Source organism: Balaenoptera physalus (genome assembly GCF_965194825.1).
Source record: "Balaenoptera physalus genome assembly, chromosome: 7".
NCBI classification, from domain to species: domain Eukaryota; kingdom Metazoa; phylum Chordata; class Mammalia; order Artiodactyla; family Balaenopteridae; genus Balaenoptera; species Balaenoptera physalus.
In genome coordinates, this window is record NC_138886.1 from 107,403,136 (window position 1) to 107,426,624 (window position 23,489).

Consider the following 23,489-nt stretch of genomic DNA (forward strand, 5'->3'; position numbering starts at 1 on the left):
TCTTTCCATCTATTAAATTAGCCAAAATCTTTTAGTTGAGGTACATCGTGCTTGAAAGAGGGTGATGCACATGTGTGTGCAGGTGTGTGGTACACGGAGACACAGGTGCACAGGTGTGCTGCCACTGTCGGTTGGCAGTCTTTTTGAAAAGCATTTAACAGTTCTTATCTTCTGACTTTATCCCACTTATGGCAGTTCCTTCCAAAGAATCCCATCCAAGATATGGGGGAAATATATGCACTAAGAAACTTATCACTGCATTATTCAAATAATAGTATAAAATGGAAGCATTGTAAATGTCCATCGATATACCAGTTGCTTAAACTATGTCATGTCTTCTCAGTGGCATGTGACATAATGCCCATGAAGAATATAGCAAACTGGAAAGTGTTTCTAGAATTCAAAGAGCAGGATATTAAATTATTTTCATTTTAATATTTATTTATTTAATTTTGGGCTGCATCGGGTCTTAGTTGCGGCACGCGGAATCTTGGTTGGGATCTTCGTTGAGGTGCGCAGGCTCTCTAGGTGTGGCCCGTGTGCTCAGTAGTTGCCACGCACGGGCTTACTTAGCCCACGGCATGTGGGATCTTAGTTCCCCGACCAGGGATCACGTCCCCTGCATTGGAAGGTGGATTCTTAACCACTGGACCACCAGGGAAGTCCCAAATTATTTTCATTTTATTTCACAACCAAAAAAGTTCTGAAAGGAAACAAAATGTTAATATTAGTAGGAGGCAAAGAAAATTATAGGCAATTTATTCTCTTTGCTATATTTTGTGCAATGACTTTTATGATAAGAAACATTTGTGTCTTATACACAAATAAAGGAAAGCAGATAGAAGCTTAAGAAGAAAAAACATCTTGCTTAAGAAGAGAGAGTCAGGAACTTCCCTGGCAGTCCAGTGGTTAAGACTCTGGGCTTCCCCTGCAGGGGCCACGTGTTCAATCCCTGGTCGGCGAACTAAGATCCCGCATGCCGCGTGGTGTGGCCAATAAATAAATAAATAATTTTAATTTAAAAATTTAAAAATTAAAAAAAATAAAAGAGAGTCAGAGTGGTCCCTGGGAGATGACAGGCGGAGAGGCAAACCTCTCCAGGTCACAGCCCCCTGCTTCCCGGAAGTGCCCAGGGCCCAGCTCTGCAGCCTGGGCAGTAGTAGGAGGGCCCGGGGCTACTGGCATCAGACTGAGCTCTCTCTTTCCCACATCCCCACTCCTTGCCCAACCCCAACCCGTTTCAGATACCATCCTAAAGACAGGAGCCCTGTGGGAAAGGTGAGTACTGATAAGAAGGGGCTGGTCCTCCTGGGGGAGGAGGGATGGTCTCTGGGAAGGTGCCAGGATGGGGAGCGGGTGGGACACTGGAGCAACCCCTTCTCTCACAGGCCAAAACCACACCCAGACCTAAAAAGCCAGGATTCAAGAAATGAGGAGCCCGGAGTGGCCTGGCCGCAGTGACCGAGGGAGGGCCCGTGAGACCACCGTGCTGAGTCTGAATGTGATGGACGTGTTGGGGGCGACACAAGAGCTCCTCACCCCAACTCTCGGTTGCAGCAGGACCTGGAGGGAAAAGCCCCGACCTCAGACCCACAATAAAGTTTGCTTTGCTAGGACCTTGTTGCAGCTGTCTCTCCCTTCCCCAGGAGCTGTCCTTGCCGGCTGCAGTGAGCCCGTGAGCCCGGCAGAGGGCAGCCGTGTGCCAGCACACCCTGGCCTGCCTGCCAGCCAGCCAGCCAGCTGTGTTCGGCTCTTTATCTCCCTCTCCCCACCGGACCCCCCCCCCCACCCGGCAGCACCACCCCCCCATCCCCAGCCTTGGGGGACGGACCAAGTGTCTCAGCCCCTTTCCCAGCTTCGACCTTCAGCCCTCAGGCCTGAGGGAGGGAGCTAGAGCTGGGGTGGGTCTTCCTGCGTCCACACTCCCTTCTGGCAGGGCCTGGCTCTCCAGATACAGAACTGAAGGGCGACAGCTGCCCGCCGCCCCTACCAGGAAGGGACCAGCCTGAAGGTCTGCATCTCAAGGGCCGGGCCTAGTCCTGCTGTCCCAGGCTTGCGTCCTGTTAGGGGTGAGCTGCTCACAGGGACGTCACTGGTGTGATCTATGTCAGGCAGGAGCCCAGAGGCCTGTACCTTCAAGGACACCTCCCAAGTGGGGAGACAGGCAGGCTTCCTGGAGGCTATAAAGTATCTCTTCCAGGAGGTGGGCAGGTGAACACTTTCAACTCCTGGGCTAGCGTTCCCCAAGGGCAGCAGTCAGAGCCATAGGAACAGGGTTCAGTAAATTGCCGGGGTGAGGCCAAGAGAATTGGAAGGCGGGTGAATGACCCATCGCGTGGCTCTGGCCTTCTGCCCCCTCCCAGCCTGCAGAGCCACTTTGAAGCTGGGTTCACCCACGGTGACATGCAGGTGGCCGCCCCCCTCGGGGTCTACTTGCAGGGCCTCTGCTGGGCTTCTCCCTGCCCCTAACCAGCACCCGCACTGGCCAGGCCTGAAGTGGGCCAGTGGGGAACTGGCCCTGCCCTCTCTCCCCAGGACCCCCAGATATGGGTCCCAGAAAGTTGGAGGTCTCTGAACACCTGCATGGGAAGGGCAGCAGGCAGGCTTGAGTCTCCCCATTCAGCTTCTCTTGACGCCAGAAGAGGCAGAGGAGGGCAGGGCTGGCATTCTTGCTTCTGCTTTCTACACCCCACAAGGCAGATGTGGGCTTTGTCCCACCCTCTAACAAAGGAGAACATGCTACTGACCTCAGTCACCCAGAGTGACAAGGGACATCAGGTCTGGTTCCAGGTAAGCAGCTGGCATTGACCATGGCTTCATGCCACCGCGATACAGGGTAGGCAAGACAAATTCCTCCCTTCAAGTCACCTACAGTCTAGTGGAAACACAGGAGCCAACAATATAACTTCAATTACTATCCAGCGCTTTGGAGGAAGTAAAACAGGCTAATTTCCAGGGTGGGGAAGTGCTGGTGGGTTTTTTTGGGGGGGTGGGGGTTTAGCCACGACACATGGCTTGTGGGATCTTAGGTCCCCAGTCAGGGATCAAACCCACACCCCCAGCAGTGGAAGTGCAGAGTCCTAACCACTGGACCACCAGGGAAGTCCCGGGAAGTACTGTTTAGTTGGATCTGAGAAGGTCCCTCAGAGGAGACGATTGACAAGAAGGGAGTGGGGGCTACATGTGGAGCTGGCAGAAGGACATTCCTAGGAGCAGGAACAGAGGGTGCAAAGGGCCTGAGGCAGAACAGGCACGGAGGTTTGGACAGAAAGAAGGCTGATGTGATTGCAGTGATAACGCTGTGAGCTGGGCGCTGCTCTAAGTGCCTTCCATGGATTCACACCTTTAATCCTCACAACCATGCCTAGAGGTGGGTGTTATTAGCTCCACTTCTCAGATGTGGAAAGTGAGGCACAGAGAGGTTAAACAACTTGCCCCCCAAGGGTCACACAGCCAGGATTCACACCCATGTAGTCTGGCGCCAGGGCCCTGTTTTTAACCGCTCTGTGGGTGAGAGGGGGACATGGAAGTTTGAGGGTGCCAGGAAGCCTCAAACTGAGAGTGGGAGTTAGAATTGAGTCCACGGTATAACTGGAGCCCAGGAAGGTCAGCTCCGGAGCCAAGTTATAGCAAAGCCTGTGTTGTCGCTGGTACTTCTCCGCTCCGCCAGCCCCAGGCAAGCGCCCCTGTTCTCTGGCTCCGCTGCAGGACTGCACAGAAGGGCACTCAACAGCTAGACGTCTGACAATTTGATTTCCACGTGCCGGCAGGCGGTGGGGATCAGATAGCAAAGATGGTGGGGAGTCTGTCTGCATTGCTACAGTGCTCTTTGCCCTTCACCCTTCCCCAGCCCTAGCCCTTCTGTTTGTCAACAGGAAAAGGGTGGGCTGGGGTCAAAGCAGGTGGTGACAAGTGGCCAGCATGCAGGTGGATTCTGGGTCTGCACAAGCTGGGCTGCGAGGAGCAGGCGTGAGACGCCCCCTTTGGGGGGTGTTGAACTTGGCACTATGGGATGGGATTAACCACCATGGCCTTGGCTACTCCTCACCCCCCTTATCACCTCCTGCCACCCGCCCATAAATGGTAATGAACCCTACCCTTCTCCCCCCACCGCCCCCCTCCCCCGCTCCTAGGTCCCTCTGGTGAGGGGAGAAAGTCAAAGTTTAGGTAAACTGAGGCTGGACCACGTAAGAGGGTCTCTGCCCCTGTCCCTCGTTCTTGTGGCACTTGATGCTTTTCAGGAAGTGTCCTTCCTCTCAGTTGACAAGATGACAGTTTTGGCAGCATCAGTAGTAGCCATTTCCTTTTTATAAATTAGGAAGCTGAGACCAGAGAAGTGAAGGGACTTGCCACAGGTCACACAGCCTGTAAGGGCCGGGGTCAGGGAATGGGGATAAAATTCAGAGTCTGGGACTGGAACACTCCCCACTTGGGGCCCACCATCGGCCTTCCCATGGGGGTAAAGGAGCAAACGGAGCCAGAAAGCCAGGCCTGCAGGTGCAGAATGGGAAGGGACGAAGAGCAGAAAGGCTACCCAGCTGTGCCCCAGAGCCCCCTGGCACCAGCCCCGTCTGAGCCCCAAGGCCAAGCTTGACTGTGGGCATCTGTTACCATGGAGACCCAGGCTGGGCTGGGGGCTGGCCAGTGACAGCAGGCCCTTCCCCCACTGATAGGAACCAGGTTCTCCGGCTCAGAGACCTTGGGCCCAGATGGAACTCCCCACACCTGCCTCTCCTCACTGCCTTCCGTCCCCCAGCTGACCCCTCCACCCCTGAACCCCAGGCCTGAGCTGTCTCCTCCACGCCTCTCCGCTCTTACCTGTGACTCCTGGGGATTGAGGTCCGGAGGAGATAGCTTTTAATACCCTACCAGGGAGCTAGGAGCTGGTGAGCATGTGGGCATGAGGACAAGGTCTTCCCAGAGAACAGAGACAGAACCAGCACCGATCACAGTGGAGAGGCAGATTCCAGATGCTTCCATGGAAGAGGGAGAATTTAAATGGGGCCCCAAACGGTGGTGCGAATGTGGAAAATGGAAACGATCAGGAGGATCATTGGTACCTTGTTCCAACTATGCTGCTAACCAGCTGTGAGACCCTCTCTGGACCTCACTGGCGAATGAGGAGGCTGGACCAGATGAAGAATCTCTAAGATTCCCTTCCAGTTTTGACATTCTTTCCAACTGATTCCAACCCGGGACACCCCTAGTTACAAAGGTCGGGGCCGGAGCCTACACTGCATTCCCCAGGCCAGCTCAGGCTCAACTCACCCTTGAGCCCCCAGCGGGGCACCTGGGGCGGAGCTGGGAGCCAAGTGTGGAGCTTGACCGGCTGGCTGGAGGTGTCCCTGCTTGTCGGTGGGTGGGGAGGGGTGGCAGACAACTTTGTGGATTGATCTAGCTCAGGAAGGTGAGAAGGAGGCCTGGAGGTGAGAGTTTCGCCCTCCCACTCATCTCTTTAGGTAAATAAATCCACAGCCAGCATTTCCCCTTCTCTTCCCATCCTGGAGGCACTGAGACCTCCAGGGAGCCCAGAGCTGAGGTGTGAGCTTCTCTCAGAGATTCCCCCCTAAGCACTAGCCCCCTTCCACAGTCACCATCAGCCACCTTCTGCGGGGAAGGAACCGTGCAGAGTCCCTGGTCATCAGCTTCCAGGACCAGGAACATTGGGACATCATGGCTGGGCGCTATGCTGGGCCCGGGAGGCACGGGCACAGTAGAAGGAATCTGTGTGGGAGAGAAAGAGCATGGACTTTGGAAACTTGGCTACGCCATTCACTAGCTGGGTGATCCTGAGCAAAGGACCTACCGGTGTGCCTCAGTTTCCTCCTCTGCAGAATGGGGCGATATCTGGTGTGGTACAGAGCAGTGTGGGACCAGAAGTTAGAAAAAGAGGCCGCTGGGCACTTCATCCCAGACCGCTGCTGAGAGGGCGCAGGGAGGAGGCCCCGGGCTCCTCCCAGCTCCTGGAGGCTCTAGGGATGGCTGCTGTCGTGGGGGGATGACAAGTGAGGCCCAGAACATATACCTTTGACTTCTGCCTCAGCGCGGCCATCTCACTGGGTCCTCCAACATCCCGAGGCACTACTGTGCCCATCTCTCAGAGGAACCTGCCAAGGCCCAGAGGAAAGCGGCTGGTGCCAATGCACCCGCTCTCCTCGATGCCATGGGGTCCTTCTACAGCCCCACCTGCACCTGCCTCCCTACCCCTGGTCCCCAAGCTGTGGCACCCACTGTTTGCTGCCCGTGTCGGGACAGCCTTAACCCCTCCTTCCCGGTGGCCGGGACAGCAGACGGGGGAGCAAGGGATGACAGAGGCAGTGGAAGCTCCGCTGCCAGCCGAGCCCACCTCCTGCCCCCTGGAGGGAGGCTCCTCCTTTAAAGGCTGCTGCTGGGAATTTCCACCCCCAGACCCAGACCCAGCGACCCCAGGCCTGGAATGATACCTGCAGCTCACCCCTGGGGAGGTGGGGCAGGAGAAGCTTGCCCTGAGAAGGGAGGAGGGGCCCTGCCGTCAGGGTCCGTGAGGGTCAGTAAGAACGCAGGAGCCAGCCTCTGGGTCTAGAAGCCTCCAGCAGCTCCATCCTCTGCGCTGGGGTAGCCCAGAGAGAGGCTGACAGCACCACCCCCCCGACCCCCGCCAGCAGCTGCTTTGCAGTCTCACTGGCCAGGAAGGTGGACTCCTCACACCTCAGTCTCCCAATTACGCCCTCCTCCCCCCTCCCCCTCCTCCCTTCTCTCCTCTCTCCTCTCTCCTCCTCCCCTCTCTCTCCTCTCCCCACTGAAAACCTGTGGCTTGGAGAGACCTTGGCTTCTCTGGGACTCTGCCCCCAGGGACTGCCCACATCTGCTCCTGACTTTGGGGGCAGGAGGGCAACGGCCCCAAGAAATCTCTCCGGCGATGGGAGCCGCCCGCCTGCTGCCCAACCTCACGCTGTAAGTGCACTACCTCTCGGACTGCCGTCTTGTTGCCATTTCCAGCCTCGGGGGCAGACCCAATCTTCCTGGGACTCGCACACGGACCGCGTGGGGCAGGGGTGGGTGCCTGGTGCGCCCTGGGGACTGGCTGCTGGCACCCACACCCGGCCCGCCTCGTCTCCCACACAGGTGCCTGCAGCTGCTGATTCTCTGCTGTCAAACTCAGGTAGGCGGGCGCCCCCCACTAGCTCTTCCCCGTTTCTCCCACCCTACCGATGGGGGCGGTCAGTCTCCTTTCGGTGGACAGAGGCAGATCCTGGCCTCTCCCTGGGTCCAAAAGACTCTGAGGTTTGTGTGGGGGGAGCGTGGGATGGGGTAGGAGAAGGGGCTACAGCAGGTTGGGGGATTGATGGAAGTTTTTATTACAGCCCTCCTTCTGACACCCCTCCCGTGTTGCCCTGGGGTCTCTTCTGCTCCCTCCATCCCTCCACACCGTGTTCCCCCCAAGGCTAAGCGCATGGGGCAGCCAAGCCTGAGGGATGGAGCCCGGGAGTGGTCGGAAGAGGGCGGAGGTGATGGCTCAGGTGAGGCTTGTACTTGCAAGTACCTGAAAGGACAGGTTTCCACGCAAAACCGCCTGTGTGTTCCACTCATCACCCCACTCCCACCAACACAGAGGTCCTGTGGGTCGCGGTCCTGGGTGATCACGTGGGCAGTCAGAATGCCCGGCCAGGGTGGGCGACTCCTTACCTACAGGGCAATGAGGTCAAGCCCGAAGAGGTTTGTATGGGATGAGATTCAGGGTTTGCTTCTCCACAACCCCCACCCCAAGTCAGCGCCCGCCCCCCGCCCCAGCCTCAGCCCCCTATGTGAGGCTCGGTCCCTTTTTGTGATCCTCCATAAAAGTGCAGCTATTAAAATGCACTGGTCCAGAACCGCTCTGGGGAGAGATCCCTTGGCTTTCCCAGGCCAGAGGCCCGCTTCTCTTCATATCCAGTGGGGACTTTTTTTGAAGGTAAATGCCTTTTCTCTGGGAGAGGGAAAGGGGCTGCCTTTGAAGCAGTGGGGGGGTGGGAGAGAGAGGGAGAGACAACCCCCCCTTTCCTTCCCCCTTTTGCTCTAGCCCCCGTTCCAGGCCTTTTGCTTCACACATCCACGGAGAGCAAGAAGAAAGCCCCCAGCCTGGCCGGGAGGGGTCTGGGGGTGGGCCCAACCTGTTCTGGAGGGGGAATTAGCACAATGGTGCGGCTGGCCGGCGTTTATGGCCTGGCTGAGGCCCCATTCAGGACCCGGGGAAGGTGGCAAAGCTGTCCTTTCCCCCTTGAAGTGCCCCCTCGCCCCCCTCGGAGGGGGGGCCAGCAGGCCGGACCGCAGCCATGCTTGAGGGGCCGTCTGACAAGCAGCTGTCTGCGGCAGTGGAAGGGGAGGTCCCCCTGCAGCGGGAACATGAAAGGGACAGGCAAGGTCCCGCGGGGAGAGCGACTTGTGGGCTGTGGGCTGGGGGGGGGCGTGGGACTGCTTTTGTGCAGGGCTTGAAGGGGGACGAGTAGAGGAGGGGGCTTCAGGGGGGCCCTCTCTGCTCCCGACCTGGAACAGACAGCCAGAAGGAGGCTGCCCGCCAAGAGGGGCGGAGGGCCTGAACCTGGGCCAGGAGGCTCGGGGAGCTGGGGACAGGCCGGACCCCACCCCTTGGCAGGGAGGCAGGTCCCCCACCCAAAATGCTGGCCTCAGGTTTTCCTAGGGCAGGATGCGGGGTGGGCAGACCCTGCCCTCATAGGCTGGGAATCCTGGCTGTGGATGAGCTGGGGTCGGACCTGGGCAGTGACACCTGGGAAGGGTTAACCCTAAGCAGGTTCCGCTGACAGCCTGGAGCTGCTCCCTCACCTCCCCCCTCCTCAAAGCTGATACTTCCCACCCCTCCCTCCAGGAGAGAGAGGCCCCTCACAGATGCTGGTCTGGGTCTAGCTCTGTCCAGATGGTTGCGATTGGGCCTGGGATGAAGGCGGACTTAGGGATTTGGGGCAGGGAAAGGCTGTCCCAGCACAGGCCAGCAGGATCCAGGTGGAGAGAGGAACTTTTTAGTGCTAGAGCTGAGGCTGTCACCAGCAGCTGGGAAACGTCATCCCAGTTTGCACCTTGCTGGAGAGAGAGGGCAGGAAGTGGTCTGTTTCTCTCCTACTCAGCATTGCAGATGGGTAAGGAGACACCAGGCCCGGAGAAGGTACTCGTCCTGGCTTTGTACCGTGTGCGGGTGGAAACGTCCCCTCTCCACTCTCCGGGAAGCAGTGGGCGGTGGCATCACCCCCGACTGGCCACGAGCCTCTGTTACACTGTGGCACATGCAGGTGGCCTCACAGGGCAGCCACTGGGCCACCACTGAGGGCACCTCTCACCACCGCCTCCACCGCCCTCCGCTAAGGAGGCGCCTCACCCCTAGAGGGGGAGGAGCGTTGGAAGTGGCACTGGCTTCTCTGAGGGCCCTGAGCACCCAGGGGGAGCGGAAGGGGAGACGGGCGTGAGCTCAGGAGTCCTTCATTAGTGCTCTAAAGAAATGCTTCCAGGGGCTCTGCAGGAGCCTACAGAGAAGGGTCTTAGAGCCCCCAAAAAGGTCTCCAGCGACTCTAACAGACCAGCTGCTGTGTGTGCATGTATGTGTGTGCGTGAGTGTGCACACATGTGTGTGTGTGCATGTGCTGGGCGTGGGCTCCTTCGAGGCCAGTGCGGAGGACTGGGGAGACATCTGGTCACCCTGGCTAACAGAGCCAAGCCCCTGGAGTTTTGGAGAGGAGACAAGCTCCCGTCCTAGAGGCAGGACAGGCGTCTGTCACTAATCAGCTGTGCGGCCCTGTGCACTTCCTCCCTAGACCATGGGGATTAGATACCAGCAGCCTGAATGCTCCTTCCAGCTCCCAGAGTCGTGATTCCAGAGCTGTATCACCAAGTATCCCCTGAGCTGGGCAGCTACCAGTCCTGTGCTACAGGGCAGACGAGGAGCCGAGTCACGATGACTGGCTCACACACTGGCCTGGGAAGGTCATGGCCAGATGCCCCCTGCACCTCTACTTCTCAGGGCAAATGACCTGCCCCACCACACTCGCCTCCGCACCCCTCCCCCGGATGGACCTGCGGTGGTGTCACCCAAAGCAAATTGACACTATTTTTCCCTTGGTAACCGCAAAGGGGGAGAATCACCCGTCTCCTAATTTTAACCAGTACGTGAGGGACCAGGGTGCCATGACCGACCAGCTGAGCCGGCGGCAGATCCGCGAGTACCAGCTCTACAGCCGGACCAGCGGCAAGCACGTGCAGGTCACTGGGCGTCGCATCTCCGCCACCGCTGAGGACGGCAACAAGTTTGGTGAGGCCCAGCCCTCACCGGAGGTCACCCACACCCCTGCCCAGCCTTGCTTGGTCCATCCCCAGACGGGTCAGGGTGGAGGCTGCAGGGGGAGAGCAGGGAGACGCCTCTAGGAGGAGAGGCCCCGAGGGCCCCCCACCCGAATTCAGAGGGCAGGCTGGTAGGGGTTCCCTGACACCCCTGGGCCAGCAGCCCCGAGGGACAGAGGTCTTTCTCCCCCGCCCCCCCCACAGCCAAGCTCATAGTGGAGACAGACACCTTCGGAAGCCGGGTGCGCATCAAGGGAGCTGAGAGCGAGAAATACATCTGTATGAACAAGAAGGGCAAGCTCATCGGGAAGGTGAGGCCTGGAGGGCAGGGAGTAATGAACGAATCGGTCTTCCCGGGGTCGGGGCATGCAGGGCCCCAACAGCATCTCACCGCCCTCTGCTGGACCCCACCCAGGGCTCTGACTTCTCCTGCTCTCACCCCACCACTCAGCCTCTCTCTGGTCTCTCCAGTCCCTGTGGGTCTAGAAGCCCTCTGAGGACGCTGGCTGATCCATAAGAATCCTTGGCTCTGATGTATGAGGTGCTTTCCCAGCATCAATGAGTAAGAATTTTAGCACCTACATCATGTCACAGCCTCTGTGTTGAGGGCTAAGGCCTGATCAGGGTTGAGAGGCCAGAAGCCACGCCCCCTCAGGTCAGTGGGGTCCCCGGGCTCCAAGTAACAAGATTCGTGCTAACTGCCTACTAGTGTAACCACTAGTTACACTCTCTATAATGGTGGGTTCAGAGTTGCTGTGCAGGGAGAATTCCATTTCCTTTGGCATCAGCCAATCCTGGCTTCTGATTCTGGCCGTTTTCAAATATTTGCTTATTTTTGTCAAGCCTCAGGCTTCTCATCTGTAAAATGGGCACGGTGTCAAGATTATCTATAGAGCCAGATGGGTGGCTGCCTGGCTCTTTACACAGTTGGTGTTCTACAAACGTTTTAACCTTCTTTCCATCAGACTGTCACATCCCTCCCCTCCACCCAGCAACACCATTCACGCAGACCAAGGAACGTTCTCGTATATACGAGTGCCCACTGGGTATGCACTGAACTGCACAGTTACCTTGATCTTTATGAAACAGCTAGGTAAACTGAGGCTCAGCCTGGCTAAATACCTTGCTCAAGGTGTACAACTTCCAAATGACAAGGCTGTATTTAAGTTCAGATCTGACTCCAACAAAGCTTGTTCCTTACCCCCACCTTTGCCTCTCCAACAAGGGTGCCCACCTCACCGGGCAGGAATTCTTGGGCTCACAGCCCCTGTCGCTCCCTCCTCGGTCCTAAAACATAGGTCCATAAGGCAGACTAGCCAGGCAGGGTAGGCGGACAAACTCCCCTTCCTTCCCCTGCAGCCCAGCGGAAAGAGCAAAGACTGCGTGTTCACAGAGATCGTGCTGGAGAACAACTACACAGCGTTCCAGAACGCCCGGCACGAGGGCTGGTTCATGGCCTTCACGCGGCAGGGCCGGCCCCGCCAGGCCTCCCGCAGCCGCCAGAACCAGCGAGAGGCTCACTTCATCAAGCGCCTCTACCAGGGCCAGCTGCCCTTCCCCAACCACGCCGAGAGGCAGAAGCAGTTCGAGTTTGTGGGCTCAGCCCCCACCCGCCGGACCAAGCGCACTCGGAGGCCACAGCCCCTGACATAGTCAGGAACCCCCCTGGGGGGGCAGCCGCCCCTCACTCACGGGCCTTCCCATCCCCTTCCCTTTCTAATTCAAAGACTGGGCTGGGGTGGAGGCAGGGGAGCCAGAGCCCCCAAGGAGGATGCTGAGGACCACCGAGCATCAGAGCCCCCCCCCCCGAAAGGCGCAGGACTGCCACTAACCAGGGCTGGCTCCTCAGGGCCCCACCCTGGCGTGGCCCCCTGGGGGCGGGGCAGGCCCTCCAGAAGGGGAAGGTAGAATAACCCGAGGTCAGGCTCCCCTGAACCGAGTGGGCAAAGTCAGCGGATTCAAGGCTCTGCAGACACGGTCTGGAGGTGGCTCTCCTCGAATTCTGCTCCCCCTGTCTCCCTCAGTCTGCCCCCCAGCCTCCAAATTCCTCCTGGCCAGACTGTAGGAAGGGACTTTTGTTTTGGTTTCAGGAAGAAAAAGAGGGAGAAAAAAAAAAAAAGAGGGCTGGCCATTCTTCACATTCCACTACCCAGGCCTGCACCCTCTCCCACAACTCCCAGCCCCAGAATAAAACCATTTTCCTGCAAACGGGTTATCTGAAGCGGGGGTGGGGAACAACTGCAAAGCTGAACTGGGGACAAACTTGCTCCTCCGAGAGAAGAGGAGGCCGGCGCGCAGGCCCGGGGGTGGCGTGGCAGGTGGAGGCCAGGCCGGGCCCCGCACGTCCCCGCAGGGGCAGGGGACAAGGGGGCAGGAGCAGCGGCAAGGGATGGCCAGGCAGGCCCCGCAGGCCCCGCACCTCCGCCCCGCGGGAGGCTGGCGGCCCGGGGCGCGCCCCTCCTCCGCGGGCTCAGGTTTCCTGGCTGGCACCGCGCGTCCCGTGCTACCTGCTGGGGCGCAGAAACCCCAATCCTGGGGCCGGTCCGAGCCTCCGGGGCCGGGGTCGCTGGCCGGGCGGCCGCGGGCGCTGCAGCGTCCTCGCCGGGAGCCAGATTACTTTTTTCCGGTGAGGAGGTCGGGTGGGGGAGGAGGCGCGGACGGGCGGAAGCGGAGGGAGGGCGAGACCGCGTACAGCGCGCCCAGGTCCCCGCGGGGGGTGGGGCGGGGCGGGGGCCACACCTGGGGGGAAGACGCGATTAGAAGCAGCGGCCCGGGGCGTGGGGGCGGGCAGGGGGGAGGGGCAATCCTCTTCCCTCCCCCTCCCCCTCCCCGCCCAGAGCTCCTCCGGGGGGCTTTCCGGACGGCTCCAGGTGTGCGTTTGGGGAGTGGAACTAAGAGGCCATAAAATCCGCCTCTTTCCTCCTTTGCCACGGCTTTTAATCTTGTCCACTGGGGAGGCCCTTCCTAGCAGCGCCCCACCTCTGCTCTTCACGGGGAACACCTCACTGAGCCCGCTCTTCTGCGGACGGACCCCCAGCCTCAGTTTCCCCTCCCTCCTCTTTCTGAGAAAATGTTGGGGAGGGGGATTTTGGAGAGAGAAGAAAGAGGATGAACGACATCTCTTCTCCCCACTTCTCCCAACAGTGGCCTAAAAATGAGGAAATAATGGGAAGCTGGCGGGGGGGGGGGGTGCTGGTTTAGTCAAAAGGGGAGGCGAGGGGCGCGTAGTCCAAGTTGGGGGGCGAGGGGGGGGTCACTCACCTCTCCCTGGGTGATGACCGGAGCCAAGGCTGATACCCCCAACTCGAGGCAATTTAGACAGCGGCAGCCAAGAGGGAGGTCCCCAGGCCCCAGGCCATTCTCCCTCCAGCTTGTCATAATCACTTTTCACCAGGTTGCTTTTTCCTCTCCCCCCCAATCACAAAGAGTCTTAATCCTGGCGAAGACTGCGGGAAACGTGTTGGGGGTCGTTTTCGGGGGAGGGTGGGGGAGTGTAGGGAGGGTGGTCTGGAGCCACAGCTGATAACTGGCGAGTTCAATGGGATTTTCCACGCAGGGGCAACGCCCATCAATTACCTGAGGACAAAGGGTCGGGGCCCCCAGGTGTGGAGGACTGGACTTGGGGGGCTGGGAAGGAGGTGTGCCGGGGAGGGGGAGTTCTTACAAGCCCTCTGATTTCCGCAGGAATTTGAGACATTCTTTAAAGCTCTGGACCACCTCCCCCCAGCCGGGCGCTCAGGCCCACCCCCGCCACCACCACCGGCTCGGGTTAGAGACAGCTTCAAAGGTGGATGGGGCCCTTTGTCTCGCCTCCCCTTTCTTCTCTGCCTTTCTCCGGCCCCTCCCTCCCTCTCTTTGACCTCCCCAGCACAGACAGGCCTCTGGGGGCCGGCTCCAGAAAGCCCTCACTGTTTCCTTTCTTGCTTTTTGAGGTGAGACCTGGCAGGGAGGGACAGAGAACGGGGAAGGGTGAGAGAGGAAGGCCGCTCTGGAGGCCTGTGCCATCTCAGCCGGGGCCCTTGCCCCACCCCCAGCCCGAGCCCGGCAGCTCTGATGCCCGCTTGTGGCCTCGGGTCCCCTGCTTGGCCCTCTGAGCCATCTCACCCCAGCTGTTGGTGCTTCCAGGCTCCGTACCCAGGGTGCCTCTTCATGCTCTGGGGAAGTCTCTTCAGCTCATTCCCTCCTACCTGGTGGTGATTTCGAAAATGCTAAAAGGAAGAAGGCAAAGGAATCCGTCTCTAATAATTGGATGGGGGGGCGGGATTTAAAGTATCTGTGTGTGTGGCAGGAAGGAGGCTTCCCGTGGACCTCTGATGGTTACAGCAACCCTGGTTGCTTCTGGGCGCCCTAAAGCTCCAAACAGATGTGCGGGTAGGGATGGACACAGTGCAGGAAGACTTAGGGTGAGTTGAACACATCCGTTTCAGGGCGGGTGTGACAGGTGGAGGGCGGCGGCAGCGTGCCTCAAATCCTATGCCTGTTTAGGATTACCAAGAACTCTGGCTAAGAATAGCCTACATATAGGTCCTGCCTTCTCTGTCCTGTCCTCCAAACGGCCAGATGAGGCAGAGGGGAGCCGAAGCAGGAAGTCGGGGCGGTGGCAGGGGGTGGGAATCCATTCACATTTCACGTCTCTCTATTCAACCCTGTCCCTCAGACTCCGCTGGCTGTGACTTCCCAGTCACCCAGCCTCAGCCTCACAGCCCTGGACAGCTGCGAGGACCACCTGTCCTTGAAGCTCTTTCCTCCCTCACCTGCCCTAGGCGGTCCTTTCTTCCTTCTCTCCGGCTCGCGGACTCTTCTCTTTCCTGGCCCCTCTTCACAGAAACGTGCCCCGAGATCTCTGTCACTCTCTCCTCTCCCTGAGCAAACCAGCATGTCAGCTGTCACCCCCTTTCACACGACTGCTTTTTCCTCCAAACTCTGGAACCCTGCACCATGGCCGGACCTCACTGGGATCTGTCTCAGTGAATGCGGTAGCTCTCTCAGCGGTCTTTCTCCCTCCTGACATACACACACACCACCCCCCAGCACATCACATAGTTTGTTCAGCTCACCTTACCTTACCACAGCTCTGCCCAAGTCACGCCATCACTGACAGACTCAGCATGGCTTTCAAACCCCTGCCCAGTCCTGCCAAGGCCCCCCCGCTGGCCCTGTCCCTCCAGCTCCCCTCAAGAACGCTGGCAAAACTGCAACCCTTGCAGTCCAACAGACACTCCGGGCCCATCTTTTTTTTTTTTTTCTGACCACACCACGCGGCTTGTGGGATCTTAGTTCCCCAACCAGGGATCAAACCCCTGCTCTCTGCAGTGGAAGCGCGGAGTCCTAACCACTGGACCACCAGGGAATTCCTGCTGGGTCCATCTTTGCTCATGAGTTTCCCACTGCCTTGCATGCCCTTCTCCAGAATGCTGGCACGTCCAGACCACAGCCACGTCTTTGGCTCTACAGACGCCCCTCACTCTCCCAGGGGCAGTGGCCGTCTCTGCTGCCCCCAGCCCCTCCGGCCATTGACTTGCCCTGGCCTTAAGGCACATATCACAGCTCGTCCAGAACTGTACTTATCTATGCTCGTGTCATGGTTCCGCTGGACAGCAAAGGCCTCAGATGTAGAACTAGTCAGTCGTTGTGTCCCCCATAGTACCCAGCACAGTACGTTACACAGAATAAGTATTTCTTGAGGAAATGAACCAACTGAAGACCCAGAAAGAAGTCGTTGGCCATTGGCCCAGCACCCTGTGGTCCCTGAAGGTAGAGGTAGGATGAGAAGCCAGAATCCTGCCTCCAAGCTCCATCCTTAGGAGGACTTGGGCAGGAGGGGTCCTAAGTAGTTAATCCAAATATTTGTGTATTCCCTACAATCTATGACCATGTGCTAGCCCTTCAGTTAATAAAAAAGATGGACAAGATAGTGTGTCATCCCCTGTCAAGCTCTCAAGACACTTGAAATTTAATTGGGGGGGATCAACCCATAAAAAAGGCAGTTCTTTTGAGGACTTTTGGAAATCTGTCTCTTACCCCTAAGATAGCAAAGCAGGATTTGGTACATCCCCGAAGGGTGAAAGGGGAGGAAATAAGGACACTGCTGTGTACTGAGCTCTAGAGATGTGTCAGGCAGCGTGCAAGGTGTGCTCACATGGAGCCCTCATTCTGCGGGGAGAGATTGTTCCCATGTTGTGTGCGGGCTCAGGTGCAGAGATGTTAACTCATCCAAGATCACAGTCCAGATTCTCGCCTGTCTTTTTTTTTTTTTTTTTTTTTTTGGCTGCATTGGGTCTTCGTTGCTGTGCGCAGGCTTTCTCTAGTTGCCGTGAGCAGGGGCTACTCTTCGTTGCGGTGCGCACGCAGGCTTCTCATTGCGGTGGCTTCTCTTGTTGCGGAGCATGTCCTCTAGGCCCTCGGGCTTCAGTAGTTGTGGCACGCGGGCTCCGTAGTTGTTGCTCGCGGGCTCTAGAGCGCAGGCTCAGCAGTCGTGGCACACGGGCTTAGTTGCTCCGCTGCATGTGGGGTCTTCCTGGACCAGGGCTCCAACCCGTGTCCCCTGCATTGGCAGGCAGATTCTCAACCACTGCGCCACCAGGGAAGCCTTCTCGCCTGTCTTTAACACCTCGAGTGGGATGTTCTCCACTCCTCAGCCAGGCACGGTGGGTTCTGGGATGTACGTGGGGCGGGGGCACTGGGAAGGGCTGGGGTTTGCTTGACCTTGAAGATAGGAGCAGGATTTCCGTCAGCAAAGAAGACCCACCAGGGGGCGATATTGAGAGTGAAAACAGCATGGGAAGAAGGGCTTCAAGGCAGGAAAATGTGAGGTCTGTTGTGGGAGTGGGAGGGTGAGCAGTCGATCGGCTTGGCTAGCACTGAAAGTTTGCAGCCAGAAGTGGCAGGAAAGGATGGGGCCACATTATGGAGAGCTGGGTCTCTGCTGTGACAGGAGGAGACAGTGAGGGCCTTCAAGAAGGGGAGTGACCAGACGCAATTGTGGGGTTGGGGTTCGGGGGAGAGGCTGGTCTGGTACAGCTGCTGGGGCTGAGGCTCTGGGGTCCAGGAGTCAGAGAGTCCAGTGCTCGGAGGTAGGGGGACATGTCACCCAAACTGATGGGAAAGGGCCACTTGGAGGCCCTCGTCCTTCCTTTTGTTCTGCTGGCCCTGTTCTCTGTCACTGTCCCTTCTTAGGTGCACAGGTGCCCAGTCAGCCTCTCCAGTAGTTAATGTTTAGACCTCCCCGGGCAAGTCGGTGCAGGGGGCGGGGCAGGGGCATTGGAGTGAGACGGAGAGAGGACAGAGAAACCTACGCACAGCCCCTGGGGAGGGGACAGGCGGCAGGGCCAGCGTCTGGTCAGGACATCTGGCAGCAGTGACCTTGCTGGCAAAAAGAGCCAAGAACTAGGTATCCTGGGCCTAGGACCACCCGCCTGAGAGGGGCAGGAGCCCCAACCCCCTGCTGGGGACGCACGTGCCCATCCTCGAGCCTGAAGGCACTCCTGAGCCTAAAGGTACGCTTGTCCTGTCAGCAGCCTGCTGGGTTGGGTGCGGCCAAGCTGTGCCCAGGAAGCCCACCCCGGGGCCTGGGCTCACAGGCACCTGGTATTCAGTGTTGCCTGCTTCCGGGGGGAAGCTTTTGCTTCCCCTGTCCTCCCGGCCTACTGGGGTGGCAGGCAAGCAGCGGGGGAAGACCGACCGTTCAACTGGCCTTGAGGAGTCTGGGGTCTTCCCAGGAGGAGGGGGCTAGAGGCAGAGTAAGTCTCCCCATAGGGCGAGGCCAAAGATGAGGGGGAGGCAGAGCCTGGCAGGCGAGGGAAGGGTCTTCTGGCCTGGCTGTGCCCTCCCACGCCCCTCCCAACCCCCTCCCAACACATACACACACATCAGGATCGCTCAGCAAGGAATGACCTTGACAGCTACCAAGCCTCAGGTCGACAGAGGGAGCCCTAACTCTGCAGTCCCCTTGGTTCCAGGGCTGGCTTGAGGGGGACTATTCTGCCCAAGGTGCTCGCCCGCCCCTGGAGAGACATAACTATGGAGTGCAGGGCAGTGGGAATGGGCCTTGCGGGACTGGAAGAGTGCTGTCCCAGGCTCTGACCTTCCTCTAGGTCAGGGGAATGAGAGGATCTGCGACTGGGAGGAGGTGCTCAGAGACAGCAGAGGTGGGGGGAGACTTCTCAGCCCATGGCCCACGTGCCCACCCTGGCCACACCCGGGGCCTCTCCTTCCTGCCAGAAACCACCCTCCGACCCTTCAACATAAGCCATCCCTCCCTTGTTCCTATCGCTCTTCCCAACTCCACGCTGAGCTTTCTGGAATGGGGGACGTTGCCCAGTGCCTCCCAAGACCGGCTGGCTATCTGGCCCTGAATTAAGGTTCTCCTGAGGCCGCCCCAGGAGCCAATCCCAGAGCGTTACGGAAGGAGAGGGAAGGGGAGAGTGGGGGGAGCTCAGTGGGAGCCCCGGCGCCTGAAGCTCCCCCACCCCCACCCCAGCACCGAGGCCCCCTCCCTCCATTGCTGAAGAAGAGGCAGCAGGAGCTACAGCCGCCTCCTCCCCCCTCCCTGCCGCTGCTGCCTCCTCGGCTGAGCCGGCAGGTTGTCTTGGCAACGGGAGGCGGAGAGGAGATGCGCTGAGGGATGGAGGTGTATGTCACCGAGGAAGCTGCCGAGCCCCACGCCCCAGGCCCTTGAAGGTACCGCAGACCCCTCCCTTCCCCCTCCCCCTGCCCTGTCCCCTAGGCTTCCCCACTCTATCCAGAGTGCTCCTTTCCCTGGGGAATGCTCCCCTCCTCCCAGCCCAGCGACTCCCACCCATTCCTCCTGAGCCACCTCATTCCAGGCCCCTGTCCACAGCTGTCCTTCCTGGCAACCGCTCATTCCAGCCCTACCTCTGGGGACCCTTGCACCGGAAGGCAAATCTCCTGGAATGGGGTCTTGGGGGGGTGGGTGACGCATGAAAACAGGGAAGGAACCGAGATAGTGGGAAAAATCAGGAATTCTAAAGGGCCACCTGGCACTTGGTCTCCCGGAGAGGGGGAGGGAGGCTGTGCAGCACTAGGGTGGGGACAGGGCAATAGGGGTGGGGTTGAACGGACAGAAAGCTGAGAGGCCGGGCTGGTTGTGCAGAAAGGCCTGGTTCCCCTCTGCTAAGGCTATGGCCCACTCCTGCCACATCAAAAGTGCACCTCCTCCTCCATCATCTCCTGGCCTTTTTTTCATGGTTTGATGGATCCTGTGTTTCTCTCCCACTCCCAGGCTTTCTAGTACCTCTCCACAGGCCCCTCTCCCCACTCTGTCATGCATCCAGCAGCTAAGCCCAGATTCTTTCCACTCTTCCGCAGCCACTCGGCTACCTGCCTTTTTCATTTCTCCTTTCTTTCTGGAGCCCATCCTTCAGGATTCATTCTTCTCAGTCTCCCACTAACCCAGACACATCCCCCCCTTCCTGTCCCTACCTGTCCTCTCCGGTCCTCTTCTCTTTGAGAAACAGGTCCCAGGACACACTCTCACCTGTCCTCTCAAGACCCTCCCTCCTGTGATTTTTCCATTCAGATACCCCAGAGCCCCCTCCCCAGATTCTAGATTTCCCCAACGACAGCTGATACCATCAGCTGACCAGCTGTGGGCAGCGGTTACCAGGGCAACAGTAAGGGCTGCCTAGGTAGGCAAGTCTGCACAGAGGTGGAGAGGAGGCTGGGCTGGGGCCAGGGTCAGCTGGCTGGGCTCCCTCCCCTGCTCCCGGGGTTCACAAATGAACCAGGCTCTGCTCTAAGCCCAAAGGGAACCAAAAGGCCAATGACAGGGGCCTGGAGTCCTGGAGGTTTTCCCAGAGACATTCCTGTAGTTCAGTGCTGGGACCTGGACATCACCTGGTGAGAACTTCTCTTTTGAAGACCCCGCCCTGGAGAGAGATTGGGGTCGTTCCCACTCACCACCACTGTGCTCTGTCCCCGGGGGATTTGGGTTACCCAAGGGCCAACCCGGTCTCTTGTGCTGAGGACCTGGTTTCTCGAATCCTCCCATTCTGTCCTCCCCAGGAGAGGGTTAATCCTTGGGTAACCAATTCTGGCATCTAGCCCACGCCCCTGCCCCTCACCATCTATGCGCTTTAGCACCCCAGGGAGGCAGGGACCCAGAGGCCTCTGTGGTGCTGGTAGGTGATGAGTGGGAGATACAGGTGCTTGGGGAAACCGGGTGTTGTCACCCCTCTGTTATCAGTAGAGCCCCTTCCCCCTGACTCAAACTCTGGCTGTTTAGGAGGCTGGAGGGGCTGTGTGTGTGAGCGTGTGTTGCAGGGTGGGGGGGTGGGTGTGGGAAAGGGAAAAAGGCCAGCGGCTGGCCGAGAGTCTGCTTCCGATTCTGCTTCGTCATGATGCCCGGTTAATGGTCCTCTTGTTTGAAATGGATTGAGCTGCAGCAAGCGAGGTGGAAGAGCAGACACACAAACACACACCCGCAGGCCAGTGGCCACACGCTATCAGCTGGAGGTGGGGAGGGTGCAGGGGTGGGTGGGAGCCAGCGGCCCGCCCACCTGGCCGCCCGCCCGCCCCGCCTGGCCTGCCCACCGGCGCACACACCCGGCCCTGGGATTGCACGCCAGGCTGGCGGAGAAGCAGGGTGGCGGCGAGGGGGTGGGGGCCCAGAAGGGTAAGTCCCCTCCTTCGCCGGCTGCCCACCCACTCACCCACCGCAAGCCGGCTTTTTTCTTGTTATTTGTGCTCTGGGAAATCACGCTGGGTTCCTGGAAGAGCCGCCTGTTACCTGGGCTCTGAGGAAAAGCCGAAGCCCCGGGATCTGCGCCTGCCCCTGCCCCCACCCTGGGGCCTCAGAGCACCTGGGCCACCCTGTCTGGGAAGAGGTAGGTGGCAGGGTCTCCCGCCTCTCTTCCCCTCTGTGGGCACTTTGGCCACAACACCTGCCTAGAAGTGAGGCTCTGGGTGGTGGCAGGGATCCTGGGGTGGGGAGGGGGAGAATGGGCAGGACCCTGGGACTAGCTGGGTTTGATCTGACCCAACCTCCTTCTGATTCGGGGAAGAGGGGCTGGAGTGTCACATGCTGCCACCCAGGGACCCCCTCCCCTAGCTGTGCTGGTCAGAAGTCCAAGTGATGGGGGTGGAGGCTCCACCTTGGGTAGGCTGGAGAGCTGTGCCATCTTTGCTGAGTGGTGGAAGGGGAGGGGGCGTTGCCCATCTCCCGCCACCATGCCACAGATGCTCTGGGGGGGAGGGGGGAGCAGTTCACTCAGAGGCCTGAATGCCATTGGTGTGGGGACTGCTCCTTGTGGGCAGGGGCCTGAGGAGCCTCCTTCTAGCCCTTAGCTGGCCAGGCTGGGGTGAGGACCAAATGCAGACCGAGGCTGGGTGGCAGGGCGTGGCCACAGGCCTGGCCACGATGCTCTCCTGGTGCCGGCTGTTGAAGTGCTTGAAGGGGCTGGGGGCTGAGCAGACACGCAGGCCTCCAAGGATCGAGGCGCCCCCTTGCTAGCTCTGCCCCTCCCTTGGCCTGGCAGGCCAGGCGCCCTTCCCCGGGCAGGCACACCTGGTGGTTCTTTCCCAGGGCACTGGGTTGCCGAGTAGTGAGAGGCAGGGGAGCAGGGACAGGTGTAGGAGAAGGCATGCAGTCTTGCTTTGGGAAGGGGTGGGGCCCGGGAAGCGCCCACGGGATGGGTGAGTGGGTGCTCTGTGCCGGGGACGATGTGTCAGCACGTGGGGTGGGTGGCTGTGAGCGTGGAGAACCGGAGCCAAGGGGAGGATCGGTGGGTGGCGTGAGTGGGTGTCAAAGGCACCGCGTGTCAGCGTGGGGGGTGCCTCGCTGGGAGAGCGGGGGCGTGCGTTCTGCAACCGTGCTTCAGCAGGGGCTGCCTGTGTGGGTGAAGTGCCTGTGCCCGCGGGGGAGGCTGGCCTCCGCGCTGCTGGCCTCGCTACGGCCACATGTCCAATGCCGGGGCCAGCCCGTCCACCTGGGGGTGCAGGTCTGAGGAATTCCTCGTTCAGAGCTCATGCGTGTGTGTAACGACCAGAATAGGGACGCCCCCAGGATTCAGAAAGCTGAATTTGGGAGGCAATCTCCCTTGCATCTCCCCCAGCCCTATCAATCAACTTGCACAAGTGACACCACAACCCGCCAACAGGACCAGCTATAAATAGAGACCAGAGCAGGAACAAGCTGAGGACCAAGCAAGCCTAAGGGGCTGGGAGGGGGGACACAGAAAGAGGGCCCTCTTCAGGGGGTGTGTAGAGAGAGGATACAGAAACCCAAGCGAGAGTGCTAAGAGAAACTGTGTGACGAGATGCATATTTGTGGGGGGTGGGGGAGGAAGGAAGGAAGGGGGCGCCCAGGCCCGCTCCTGCTGTCATCAGAAGCAAACGGGGAGCAGGGCCTTGAGCAGGTGGGTTCCCAGGCTGGGACCCTGATTCTGGGCCCACCTGCCCCTGCCTGATGCTTCACCAGAGTGTGAGAGGGTGCTGTTCAGGGTTGGCATTAGAGGAACCCCAACCCTAGTCCTAGCAGATAGAGCAGGGCTTAAAAATGGGGGTGCGGGAGAAGGACAAAATGAGAGGAGGGGAGTGGGAGCTTCATCAGTCTTAGAAAAGGCGCAGGCGCAGGCTTGGCAGAGGTTAAGAGACGTTCTGATGAGCCACCGGCCCGGAGCAGGGCGATTTTGGGGGCGATTGTGGGTGCCCCCTCCCCCCACACACACACACAGACACAGACCCCACCCTCAGGGTATGCCCCGGACCTCCCCTGTTGGGCTGGTCTGCTCCCACCCACCCTTCCCCTCTCCACCCTGGTATGCTGTTTTGGGAACTGTGACCTAGCTGGATCCTGCCTTTATTTCTGGCATTGAGTTGTTGCCACAGTAACTGCGGGGGTGGGGCCGGGAGAGAGAGAGGGTGAAAGGGAAGCAGAACCAAGGGAAGAAAGATGAAGAAAGGAAAGAAAAAGGGAATGGAAAGCAGAAAGAGCGAGATGGGACCCGGAGGCACAAGGCAGGCAGGCACACTATGAATGAAACTGGTGAAAAAGGAGAAAGGCAGAATGCTTGCCCACCTGACCCCAGCCCACGGGGCCAGCTCAGCCATTTCGCAACTCGTTTACTATCTGCAAGGCCGGCTTCCAGCCTGGCTTGTCCCTGCCCCAGGGCACAGAGCCCGTGTCCCCCAGCCTTTCTGCTCCTTATCCACAGGCCAGTCCAATGAAG

General features: G+C 59.2%; 2 protein-coding genes and 1 long non-coding RNA gene across 10 annotated transcripts in view; 2 read left to right on the forward strand and 1 right to left on the reverse strand.

The window, feature by feature from the left end:
* NPM2 (nucleophosmin/nucleoplasmin 2) overlaps positions 1–1,616 on the forward strand; it is a 12,612-nt gene extending 10,996 nt beyond the window's left edge. For all 3 annotated transcript variants that reach the window (XM_082471368.1, XM_082471371.1, XM_082471369.1), the window contains 2 exons: positions 1,245–1,278; positions 1,389–1,616. In XM_082471368.1, the coding sequence (XP_082327494.1) occupies positions 1,245–1,278; positions 1,389–1,433 (79 nt within the window). In that variant the 3' untranslated portion in view covers positions 1,434–1,616. The remainder of the gene's footprint in view (positions 1–1,244; positions 1,279–1,388) is intronic.
* LOC309665153 overlaps positions 1–12,937 on the reverse strand; it is a 14,945-nt gene extending 2,008 nt beyond the window's left edge. For 3 of the 6 annotated variants that reach the window (XR_014266237.1, XR_014266238.1, XR_014266239.1), the window contains exons 1-2: positions 12,810–12,937; positions 2,748–2,875 (exon numbers count right to left, since the gene is read on the reverse strand). This is a non-coding gene — a long non-coding RNA (uncharacterized lncRNA). Of the gene's footprint in view, positions 1–2; positions 704–2,747; positions 2,876–5,604; positions 5,725–5,806; positions 5,848–6,025; positions 6,108–7,522; positions 7,666–12,809 lie in introns of those variants that run through there. The other 3 variants (XR_014266241.1, XR_014266240.1, XR_014266242.1) reach the window with 3 other exon arrangements.
* On the forward strand, positions 7,800–12,801 carry FGF17 (fibroblast growth factor 17). Its single transcript, XM_082471362.1, has 3 exons — positions 7,800–10,273; positions 10,507–10,613; positions 11,662–12,801. Exons 1-3 carry the CDS (start codon positions 9,952–9,954, stop codon positions 11,953–11,955), a joined length of 723 nt encoding a protein of 240 aa, XP_082327488.1. The 5' UTR covers positions 7,800–9,951; the 3' UTR covers positions 11,956–12,801.
* Positions 12,938–23,489: the final 10,552 nt, after the last annotated feature.